Below are 12470 nucleotides of genomic sequence, written 5' to 3'. Positions count from 1 at the left end.
TACCCTCGAACGGGTAAGTAAAGTGTTCTTCGTTCTCTTCATTGCACAACATTTTGCAGCTGAAAAGTGTGCTGTCTCACTCATTAATACGAAGTTATTGAGTCAATTGGGAGGCGCAAACTCAGCAGTCGAGAAGTCTCCCTGCCACTTCGAAAGGAAGTCACCACTGGAACGGTAATTCACGTGGAAGTGCGATAAGCGTTCTATAACGAGGGTAAATGCCATCGTTGATCTCTAGGGGTGGGCGCACGTTCATTGTTCCCGGCACAGCTCTGGTCGGGTTCCGGAGAGATGGGTCGAGACTTTGCCGCCAGGTTATTGTCGGCTTTCATCAACTGCTCTCAGCACAAGCACCACCACCACCACCAAGCACAATGAGCGCGCGTATGCGTCACTGCGGAACCTACGGAATACTGCGCCTTGCGACCGAGGCTACACCCATTGCGGTGCCCGGGTGCAACAGTGTCTTCTTCCGGTCGCAACATGCGGAAGAAACTGCACCGAGGGTCGTTGAGCACGACGGGGTATGGCAATATTTTGCCCACTCGATTGCCGTTCTCGATTCTTGAGCGCCGGAAATTATTTATCCTACCCAAACCCATAACGCAACGCACACGAGGCGAGCCTCCGGTTGATTCATTGTACCAAGGATGGGCGCTGCACAATGGTCGGTCTGCGTAACGATGCAGTCTTTTGCCAAGGGAATGCGACTCGCATGCTCCTACTGCTGCCTTCAACCATGAATTGTGTGATGCAATCTTTCCGTAACCGCATTAAGAGTACACACTCTCCACCTTTGCAATTGCCTCGAAAGAGATAGAGAGAGAGAGGGCGAAAAATGAACACATCCTCCGGGCGCCACCATTCCAAGGGCTCGTAAAAGCCAGAATGAGCTTCGCTAATGGGGAAAGTCTTCGGATGTAATTGTCACCACAGATAACCCGCAGCACTCTTATCGGCCGGCTCAGCCCGGGAAGTATTATCGTTATCTACAAAAATAATGTCCGCCGCCATTGCCGTAGCGATGAGATGCGTTAATCAGACTCGTGGCATTTGGGAGGAAATATGACACGGGACCCAATTAAACAGCACCGGTATGCGGAGTGTAAGTCAAGCCGCACTTGACTCTGCACCCCCACCTCCCTGCCGGGGCACAATTAAGCTTCGACACCAACATCCATCTCCTTCCGATTGTGGTGCAGACCGGGGGAGAAGGATCGTCGGTGCTTGTTGTTGAGTTATTATTATGCATGGCCCGAAATCGGCCGGAGGTTTCCGCTGCCTGCACATGCTCCGTCCGGTTGGCCGTGCCTCGATTGCGGCGGGTTATAAAGTATAATGGCGTTTTGTCGCATGATTTTCCCTTCTCCACCCTTGTCCCCCTTTTCGGACAACACCCTGCTTTTCGAGGGGGTCCATTCTGGAGGAATGGCAATACTGCTTCGTAATGAAAATTCAATGCACAGCGTGACCGTACGGACTTTTGTCCCACGTCGACGCGAACGGCAAAGCGCAGCGAACCAATTTATCCGCAGTTTATTTTTGTGCAAATACACAGGCAGAGAACTGTGAGCGTTTGCGGTCTTCCCACCGCTGGGAGTTCTTGGGGGACGGTTGGCCGCGGTGGAATCCTGCGGCACGCGGGATGAAGTCGTCGTCGTCGTCGGTCGTGGTCGTGTGGATCGTCCGAGATCGGTCGGTCGGATAAACTGTCCCGGGTACATCGGGACAAGCAAATAATGGGCCGTGTTGTTTGCATGCTGTGCTTTATGTTGTTTCATAATTTAGTCCTTTCGGTTCCGTCTCCTCCTCCTCTACCACTGGGCAGCTTTTTGGGCCCGGTCCAGCGACGCGTCTCGCCGCTGAAACCGAGCCGAGGCACGAATAGTGCACGATTTGAAGAATTTTTATTGCTCCATCTTGGAGCCGGAGCGTGGGGCCCGGGAACTGGGAAGAAGTGGTGTCGATGGTTTACCCCCGGGGATAGAGAAATATGATGGGACAGTTTACCGGCAAGTGATACTTGAAGTCCGGATTTGCGGCAACGAGGCTAGCAATGGTGGTATCACATTTGGGTTGTGTAAATACGCTATTCCCTATCTGCGATACGATGTGGCCTATGCTTACGTCCTTCGCATGTTGTAATTTATTACACTGCTGCGTTGGTCGACCGTGTGGTTGACCTATGGGTATCGTACTGGAATCATCATTTCGAACCAAAATTTGCAATCCAACGCAAGCGTTGTGGTTTTTCCAAACACACAAACACAGAGACACTAAGAGGGACCAAATTTTATCCAAAATCCCTTCACGAAAGACTCTGCCGATGGTTTTCTACCATGCTAAACGACAAGTGAAAATGAAACATGCTTTCAATTCGGTTCCAACGCTCCCTTGATTCAAGGTAAAACTGTTCCCCTCGAAGTTTCACAGTGCTTCCTACGAATCAATAACTGCTTAACCCCAACGGGACTGCGTTTTGAATGCCGCATTCAGTGTAGCCGAGTTTGCGGAGCGCGAAGGTAGCTGAAGTCGGCCTGCTTCTTGTACGGTTGCTTCGTTACCTTTCACATTCAGAAAAGGTTCTTCAACTCCAGGACAACAAAAGAGTACACTTGGGAGGTGGTAAGGTCAGAGGAGCAGAACAGAGGGAGCCCACCTATGCGAGCTCCGAGCTGGTAAGGCCTGCCTGAATATGAAGCACTATCGATCGCAGGACGATTGTGCCGCAGGAAGGCATTCAGATTTCTCGCTGATGCGTACGGTTTTTTTTTCTTCTTTCTTTCGCTTTTGAAAATTGAAATCTTTCAATCGAGAACAATGGTCGTGCACGAGAGCGGAGGGAAAACTGTATCGTTCTTGTATTGCTTTCGATACCGTTTTCCATCAATAGTGTTCGCGCGAGGAGTATCATCTTCGCCATACACACCACAGAACGCGACGGTAATCCTCATGCTCATCCGCATCATCATCATAATCAAGATATCTTCTCCTCCTATTCTGAAGTGGTACACAGTAGTGTGCGAATGTTTTTGTCCTCCTTCGCGGACGGGCAGGCCCAAAGATCGGACCGCTTTCCAATTCGCGATAGCGTAAATCTACATATTTTTTTATGCTGATTTCATCATCAAATCAAACGGTACGTTAGCTACCCGGGTCCAGCAGCATCACTACGCAACCGCTCCGCATCTTACGCGCATCTTACGCGATTGTTGACTTGTTTGCTTGTTGCCGTACGTAATGGTGCTCAATTTTCCACCAAACGAGCCGCTTTATACGAGCGTCTTTGCAAAAAAGGGCGTGACTCTGTCGGTTTAAAGTGAGAAAACAGGAAGGAAAAATGATCACAACGACGAGTATGTTACACAAGACGTAGAGTTTTAGGTGCTTGTACGTGAAACTTTGGATCTTGAAATGGTTGTTTCTTATCGCACGATGTGTGCTGAAACACGCACACTCACACCGTTTTTTGTGTGTTGAGAAAAAGCTTGTAATGGGAGCGAAAGTTTCAATCCGAATCCGAAACTGTCATGTTTCGCTGTCTGCATTGTTTTTAACCTGCTGTGGCAAATTAATTGCTATTGAATTGAAAAGTTTCAGCGTCACTTCTCTTACAACCCCAACCGCAAAAGCCATTTCATATCGCGCACCGCTACGGCATTGTACACTTTACAAGCGCGTCCTTAGAGCAAGAGGGGGGAAAGGAAAGTTTTACCTATTACGAGAAACATACAGACACACGATGAAACGACGAGCCGGGCATGTGTTGCACCGGTTGTGCTTTCTCCGAGCGGTTCTGTCCTACCACAACAGGAGCAACTCCCGTCGTGCCACAAGAAGTTACGATTTTGCCAGCCGAACACCAGCAGCAGCAGCGAAATGGATACCATGGCGAATCGAAAGATGTTGTTCAAGAATGTGTTCTCCAACCAAAGTTTGTACGCTGGATATATCCCCGAGTTTGCGCTCCACCCGTATATCAGTGAGGGCGGTAGGAGTTCGCATTAATTTCGCATGTCCTTTACTGGAGGCACACATGCACACAAACATCATCCCTTAACACACTGCACACAACTTGCCGAACTGGTTGGCGAACATATTTCAGCGCGTTTGTTTGTCGAAATGGTGCCCCCCACCATTTGCGGGCTGCGCCGTAGAACCGCCTGGGAGTCGCATCTTAAGATGCGATGGTGTGAATTTGAATGTGTATGTTTTCTTTTTGCTTCGCTAGCTTCGAATAGCTCGGGTGGAAAATGAACTCCCCCCACCTGCACCGCTCCGGTGGTGGTGCCACCCTGCACCATTCTTTTATGTGCAGCGGGTCACAAGGACACGAACCGGCGTGTAGCTACGGGCGCACACCCTTGCGGAGGAGACTTTTGCTGCTGGCGGAACACACACACACACACACACCAAATCCTTTCCGAACGCCCGTTTCGTACTGTGTGACCAGAACCCCCCGTTTTGCCAAAGTGTGCCACCCTCTTTCGTTCGCTTCGGTCTTGCTGTGATCTTGGGCACTTGGGTCTTGGTGGCGTTCTTGCTTTTTTGGTTCTTGCACCCCGTTCTGTGCTTTGTGTACGCCATCCCAAGCACATGATCTACGCCTGGAAATGAAACAAACAGTACGGTGGTGCACTACCCCGTGTGATTGTTTGCTTCTAGCAATTGCAGCAGGTCTCTCCGCCCACAGGTTCCAACGATCTATACGACTTGCTACGAAACTAAACCCCGCGTGAGATGCGAAAAGAAAGCACAGAAAATAATCTTCCGGTAAGATTGGTCACCTTCTTCTTGCCACCGTTACCTTTGCACAAATACGGCATCAACCCAACCCAAGGTGGATAGTGTGACTCGTGCGCAATGGTCGGTGAGTTCAGCCCGCAGCAGCACCAAAGACAGCCGTTAGCCCGGAAGACCATAGATACGTGACGATGGCACTGCAACACATTTGGACCGAAATTCTGCAACCGCACGCCCGAACACACGCGCGCTGAGCGCTTCGGAACGGGCTGACAATGTGCAATGTACAGTTTTTGCTTGCAAGATGAGGGCACGGATGTCAGAGGCTCCGGTTCATGCAACACCAACGGCAAATGTCGATGAGTGTGTGATTTGCTGCGAGAACCGCACAGTGAGGCAGAATGAGAACACAAAAAAGTATGCTACTGACAATGCGAATGCATTGTGGTCATGGTGGAACTCTATCTCTCTCTCTCTTTCTCTGTGTGTCTCTCGTCCGATTGTTGTACGCTTTCGGTACAATTTGTTCGCATTTGCAAAATGAAATGCTTCAAAAGTCAACAAAGCTATACGCTTCACAAAATGTCATCTTTTTTCTTCGGCGAGAGACGAGCGAACCACAGCTGCTGGCTGCTCTGTCTGTACATGTGGTTCGGGAAAGGTTCTGGATAAAATGGTGCCACCCCGTACAATTCTACTGCTTCCTAAGACATCCTAGCTGCACCATAACCACATTCAACATTTTTACACTTTCCCCCTGACCCGGGGACGGATGTGCTGGCAGTGCTGGTACGTGAGATACTTTTCCTACTTCTCGGTTCACCAGATGGAGGTTTGAGGGTTTAAATCCTCCTCCTGCAACGCCTCTCCACATCAGCCGGCGTTCTAGTGGAATGCAAAATCGTAATGCTTGTTCGGTGTGCGGCCCAGTTAGTCGAAAGCTTCAAGTGTGCGCAAGAGTGCATTGGCAAGTGAGGAGCTGTGAACAGTTGAAAGAATCACATCTTTCTTCACAAACGCAGAAGCTCCCGCGAAACCGAATTTCTGCGGAAAATGGAAAACCATCCACTGTCCCACCCCGTAAGGCATTCAAAGCACCAAAGTGCAGGCAGGGTTTTCTTGCTCCGTTTGATAGTTTCATGCGCCTTCACAGCGCCGCCAGGCCAGTCATTATGATCGCATACCAGGCTCGCAATATTCCCGCAAAATGCTTGCCGCGGCGGCTGGAGCTGGTGGGCGAAATAAAATGTATTGCAAATACGGCACTTTCATCGCAAAATGCTCAACAAACAGTAGTGGGCGCACGGAGCAAACGCGCGGGGTGCCGGTGCGCTCTAGCTGCACGAAGCAAGCGAAAAGTGAACGGGAAGGAAGGCAAGAAAAAGGCGGCTCCCTACCCGAAGGAAAAGATTGAAAATACCTTTTCAAACGTGCCTGAGCGTGGAATAAAAATGCTGGTATGAAACGCTGCTTTTATGAACCTGAATGTGGAAGAAAAATCTAATGAACACAACAACAAAAACCACACCCAGTTTGCGTCTTGGCGATGGCTGACGGCACACTTGAGGTGTTGCTTGGTGCGGCTGCTTGCACACACAAAACGGTGAGGTATGGCCGTACAATCAGCACTCAAGCTGCTGGCGGCGCCTGTGCCATTTGTCCGCCGGTGTTGCCTCCACCATCGTCATGGTGTTATTTTTGCTCTTAATTTATTTGAATTCTTCGGCGCAAAACAAATACGAAAAAATGCGGAGAAACCCCCAAAAGCAATTAGGAGACGCTCTTGGGAGACTGCTGACCAGCAGCGGGCACAAATTGCTCACAACTAACAGTGAAAAAACGGAGCAGCAGTACGGGCACGATGGTAACAGGTTCGAACTCAGGGTACACGCAAATGAATCGTACGATCGGAGGGCTCTCTCTAAAAACTGCAGCTGGGGGCATCTTCAAAGAGGGTTTGTCTGGTACCCCGTGGGGAAGACGATATTATTTATTTGATTGCTCTCAATTGAGCTTTTCCGGGAGGGGGTTTTCATTTGAGATGGGGCCAGAGTTCGAAAGAGGCCCCAGTGTGTTTCGTGATTTGAGGTGTTTTGTGAACAACACAGAGCACTGGTTTCCAAGTAATGGTGCAAAATATGTGCATTCCGTGTAAATGAAAATTTCATTCGAATATGTTCGCTCGTTTCAAGCTACTTTGAACGTCCAATTTAATGTGTCCAAAACCTTATATGTCGGGCTTAAGTTTTATGCAAATTTATGTGTTTCTCCGTATCTGCAATGTATTTATCACGCACATTTGCTGTATGTAACGCGAAGCGTTTTTGGAAGAAACATCATGACACACGTACCGCACAGAGCATAAGCATTCGATTATGATTGCAGCCATTGTAACTGCTTCTCAATGCAAGATAATTGACATTTATGACATCTGCAACATGTAATTCATTACAGAAAACTGCATAGCAGCATTACTATGCCACACCGTTGTCCGTTTGCCACGCGTGACGGTACACATGATATGCTGGTATTCCGAAAACGTTCTACACCGCATCCTGTAAAGTGAAACAGAGCGAGAGACGGTGAAATTACACCACCCGATCCCGGATGGAATTGAACTTCAACAGAAGCGCTCCATTTCAGAGCTGCAAAATTGTGCACGGTTGTGTTCGATTTCAAGCTCTACCCCAATAGCCACCTGGAAACATCCGCATGCAAAGCGTGTACCGAAAGCTTCCTCTAGCCGGTGTACGAACCGATTCGAGGGAAAGCACGGCCAGCTTTCTCATTGGCCCGTCCACGAAACGCTCTAACGCTTGCTTCCCTACGGTCCGGGGTGCCTCAGTAACCTAATAAGCAAGGCACGGTAGACATTCGAGTACGGTTGGTGCTCACGTTAGTGGCCTTCCGAGGGCGGTCGGTTGCAGTTGAATGGTAAATTGAAAAATCTAATTACTCCCCCAGCGCTGTAAAGCTATCTCGGGCGTTGCGCTATAACAGGAAGAGAGCACACCGTGTGTACCTGTGCACAGGGTGACGCGAGAAAAGGTCCCGTAACTGGACGTGAGCACACGGCGACGACGGGGCAATGGAATCCTGACGGTATTTATTGCCCAAGGCACAAGTGCCTTTTCAAAGGTAGCTTTGGAGCCGCTCGTCAGAACTTCAAACACCGATTCCGTTCGTGGTGCGGAGGAGATGCTTCGACCTAGGATTCTGCCGGATGGATGTTAGGTCCAACCGTTCGTACCGTCCCGAAGGGCATTGGTACGTGAGCGCTTGGCATCGTTGACATTGGTAAACAATCGACAATCGACACATTTAAAGCAACACAAGACACCACATGGTAGCGTAAGTTGATGCTACGGGATGAACGATGTCATTGTCTAATGGAACTGTATCGCTGCACAGCGACAGAGACATTGGGTTGATTTATTTCTTTGCAAACGTCTTTCATTCGATCAAAAGTCTTACATTGCAATTAGCTCTCGTGCAATGCAGCTAAACGGCAGCGTTGATCGGCTCACTTACCTTCTTGCAGTAGTCCAGCAGATCCATCTTGTCGCGGAGACAGGTCGAGCCGGGCACCTTGATGCTCAGATCCGTGGTCCATCGTCCTTCCTCCGACAGGAACTGCGGATGGTACGTCTGTCCGGCTTCGCACAGCACCGAAATCTGTGGTTCCCATCGTGGTGAGGCAGCCTGCAAAGATGGAGAGAAATAGAAAAGGAAATGAAACGAAGAAATGCGTGCGAGTAAAAGGGAAGAGCTATGTGCGCGCGTTCAAGGCCACTCAATCGGTGGGTTTGTACACCCAGGAAAGGACGGGCGCATTTCGAACCCTCTGATATGCTATAATGCTGGATGCGGGACTCATTAAACATTCAAGGCAGCATCAAGCATTCGTTAGCCATCCGTTGGCTGACCGTTCGTTACAGGTGTGCTGGCCAGCCTATTCGCTGTGCCCGGTAAGATCAAGGATTAATTGAAAACAAACATTGACCTGCGGCAGTGGAGTGAGCTGATGGTGGAACAAACTCTACCCATCGTGATCCGTTCTCACTAATCACTGTACGATCGGTTTCTCTAGCAGCTTAACTTTTACGGTAAATAAGATATCCACACAACACGGCTTCAGATTCAAATTTCTGTATCATTAGGCGGATAAAGATGTCATTTCTGAAGGTGACACTCGACCCCTCCGGTGTGTGAACAATGCTGGCATTATAGCACAATCAGCCCCCGATGCCTTTCAGATGCTGCCGCTCGTTACTCCTGCTGCCACTAACAAAGCACTCTGAAGTACAATGAAAATAAATCAATCATGCTTTTCGATGCAGAATATTCTGGTCGCTTTCGGTTGGTAGCTTTGAGTGGGAAAACGATTCTGATTAATTAGCACTAATCGTCCCCCCGCCCCGTTTGATGGTTCGCCGGGCAAATGCTTAATGACATATCCAGCGGAGTGGTGTTCTTGGAAACACAATGCTTAGTTACTCTTCCATTTCGATAAATACAGCTGTGCGTTTATGTTTAAGATTGACACTTTGTGTGGCTAAAGAGTCTGCCAAGGTCTGCCTAGCCCAGCCCGCATACGAAACACTAGTAATAAAAACCAGTTCACTTCTCTCGCTCAGTGGAGATTTGAAGATGCCATTTCGTCGCTTCGCCATAACTCATTACTTCTTTTGCAACTAATCATCCTGAGTGTTGAAGCAAGGCTCGGGAACTACGGTGGTGCAAAAAAAAACTACAGCCATCTCCTTCGGCTGATGGTGCCAGCTGTGCCCGACACACAAATACACACTATCCCCTCCCTCGCGTTAACTTTTAATTCTGCAAATGGCACGTTCCAGCATGTTCTGCTCTGTTTTTCGGTATTATTTGTGACGTTGATGCCTCGACGGTTATGGGCAGTACCATTGCGCATCAAGGGATACGGCACTCTGCTTGCCAGGCTGTTTCATTTTGGTGTTTTTTGTCTTCTTTATCGCAAAATGTTGCTCCGAAATTTCTGTAACTGTGTAACGTTCTGTTGACAAAGAGAAAAACACAGTGGGGACATCGTTGGCATTCTGTTGGGAGCATAACACGACACTGGACCAGATGGCGATGATAATAATTAATTCAACGTAGTGCAATGTGCTCAAGCTTGTTCTCATCTTAAAGATATGATGTTAAAGGGCTGTTATTATATTGAAGAATGATTCACACTATAACCACGTTTACGATTAGCTTTTAACAATAACCAAAAAGGATGTAAAGCATTTGTTAAACTTCACTTTTGCAACACTTAAAGTACAGGAGTGAAAAGCATAAATAATCCCCTAACATGAGTTTAAATTTTCCAGACGCAATCGAAAGGAATCGTACCGTATTTCTTTTCACGCTTGAAAGCACCCAACCAGCTCAACCAGGTGGAGAGAGCGCCGGAAAACCTCCCCGGAGGCAAAACGGAAGCAACGTAACAAAAAAAAAAAAACCCCTCCCGAAAGCTTTGCTCCGATAAGACATCGATGGAGCAAATCCTTTTCGGCAGCGTTGGCATGTTTTAATTAAAAACTCGTCCATCTTTGACTCAACCGGGCGAGGCAGCAATCCATTGCCGAGCGAGAAATTACTGCGAGCATTTACTTGCGGCTGGTACGGCAAAGGGACGCGGTGGCGGACTCCGGTGGCCATGAGCCTTTTCATCAGCTCTTCGCTCTTCACCCTTTTGTGCCTTTCATCCTGTTGCCGCTTTGAGGACTTAGTCGGGCACTTATCCGTGCGTTTTCTAAGGTCTTCAACCGTAACGAAGCCACAGCAAAAGGCACATAAATCTTGCGAAAATTGAAAGCGTTGAAAATTAAAAAAAAATGCAAGAAAAAGCAGCACAACGAGTGTGGTGCTACCGTTTTGGTGCAGAGCCAAGCCAGGGCGCCCGAGTATGGCGTCATTGAGGCCGTCCAATCCTAGCTGTAGTGCCGGTGACACCTATTGGCAACTGTGTGCGGATGGTAACTGTGAGCCTTTGCTCTGTGTGCACTCGTTTCCAGTGGTGCGCGTATTCTTTTAAAGCGTACAGCGTTCGTTTCGAAATTCTTTAATTATATGTTTCACTCTCAAGTCTCGTTGACACTTCAATACAGTATTGCGTGACAGCAAATGACAGTTAACATAGCGGTTTCTATAGTGCACACCTTTAAACACTCGTGTCTAAGGTTGATGAAGCCAAGGCGATTCCAATGGCTCCACCGAAGCTCCGTTCTCGTTCATCTGTGCAAAAGTCGTGCGCAAGAAATAGGTTCTTTTTATTATATTTCTACATTAATCCAATATTTCTTGCATTATGACGAAATATTGTCATATTCTCTCGGAAACATTGGAGGGGAGAAACATTCGCAACACCTTTGACGACACGACAGGGCGTAGTATGCAAACTGAACGATACATTCACCCCTGGCGGATCGAGGTCGCGTTTGATAAGTAAGAAATAATGGGAAAAACGACTCTAAGAAAGATCAGAGTTTCCCATCTCTGGGTAGATAACAATTGCCACGTGTGTGTGTGTGAGAGAGAGAGAGAACAATTCGAATCGTTGACGTGTAAAAAATGAGCCTCCATAATAAGCTCCCGAAAGCTCTTTTCCTCTCCTTGGGGGGCGCGTGCTAAAGGAAATGGATGAAGATGAAAGGATTCCGCGTCGTTCGAAAAACGTTTTATCTTCTCACACACGGTAACGATGTGCGATACACCTACGACACACACACACACGCCCACGCGTTTCCCACGCACGTTTGCACGTCACTGCACACACACACATACAATCCGTCGTTGAAAAACGTACACCCGCAACATCCGCTGCCATCACACTTCACGTTCGAGCCACTTTTCCAGGTGGCGGAAATTGTGACGAGCAAAGACGATGATGCGGACATGATGCGTAGAAAAGCGATCATTTTCTGCTCAGCTGAGCCAGGGGGTGAAACAGCGCCGAGGGACGAAGGGGGGGGGAATGATTGAAATGCGCGAACGGCAGCAAACTTTCATTCTTGCCGACTCTTTGCTCCGCAAACAACCCTTTTGCCGTGGGCCAAACAAGGGGAAAGCTTCTTTTTTACCTCGCAGAACGCCACGGGGAGGCACAAAAAAAGTCGCACACACACACACGGAAAAAGCCACTTTAGGGAATTCAAGAGATATGCTTTCTTTTTCCGTCGCCGCTGCGCGTATGTACGCAGTGCGCGTTACAAATCGCACCGGGGGTTGGTTGCTGGGAGGGATGGCCAAGGCGTGGTGTGGCAGAGAGATCGATGATGCTTTTCCGGTGCGGCTGCTTGGGTACCATGGCGTAGAATGTGACGGAGAACGCCTGCTGAAGGTCGTAAACTTTGTGGCTTTTTAAGCCGCCCTACCTCCTCCTCGCCTGAGTGTGTGTGGGTAGGATGAATGTGAAATGGTTGTTGTTGTTGTTTTTTTTTTCTTTTTCCTTTCCTCTGGCCCGTTCGTGGGTGATACTTGGTTGAAAGATTTCATCAACGCCCACACATACACTCACACACACACAGACAAACACCCATTGGAGGGTGGTTGCCATTAGGCAATTTTTCTTCCGACCCGTCAAAGACGATTTTCCGCTATCGATGTCAAATGTGGGAGCTTTTTTGCCCGCCTTCTCGGCGTTCGTTTATACAAAAACACAGAGAAGCCTGTAGAACGTGCAGACAAAAGCGATGCCACTGGGT

The 12470-nt window shown here is 48.6% G+C and overlaps 1 protein-coding gene across 11 annotated transcripts in view; it reads right to left on the bottom strand.

The window, feature by feature from the left end:
- LOC120961739 (amyloid-beta-like protein) overlaps positions 1-12470 on the bottom strand; it is a 67995-nt gene that overhangs the window by 44839 nt on the left and 10686 nt on the right. For all 11 annotated transcript variants that reach the window (XM_040385745.2, XM_040385754.2, XM_040385751.2 and 8 more), the window contains exon 3: positions 8275-8445. In XM_040385745.2, the coding sequence (XP_040241679.2) occupies positions 8275-8445 (171 nt within the window). The remainder of the gene's footprint in view (positions 1-8274; positions 8446-12470) is intronic.

The sequence above is a fragment of the Anopheles coluzzii genome, chromosome 2, assembly GCF_943734685.1.
Source record: "Anopheles coluzzii chromosome 2, AcolN3, whole genome shotgun sequence".
Classification (NCBI taxonomy): Eukaryota; Metazoa; Arthropoda; class Insecta; order Diptera; family Culicidae; genus Anopheles; species Anopheles coluzzii.
The sequence above is the reverse complement of the archived record's forward strand: the minus strand, read 5'-3'. Positions and strand labels throughout refer to the sequence as shown.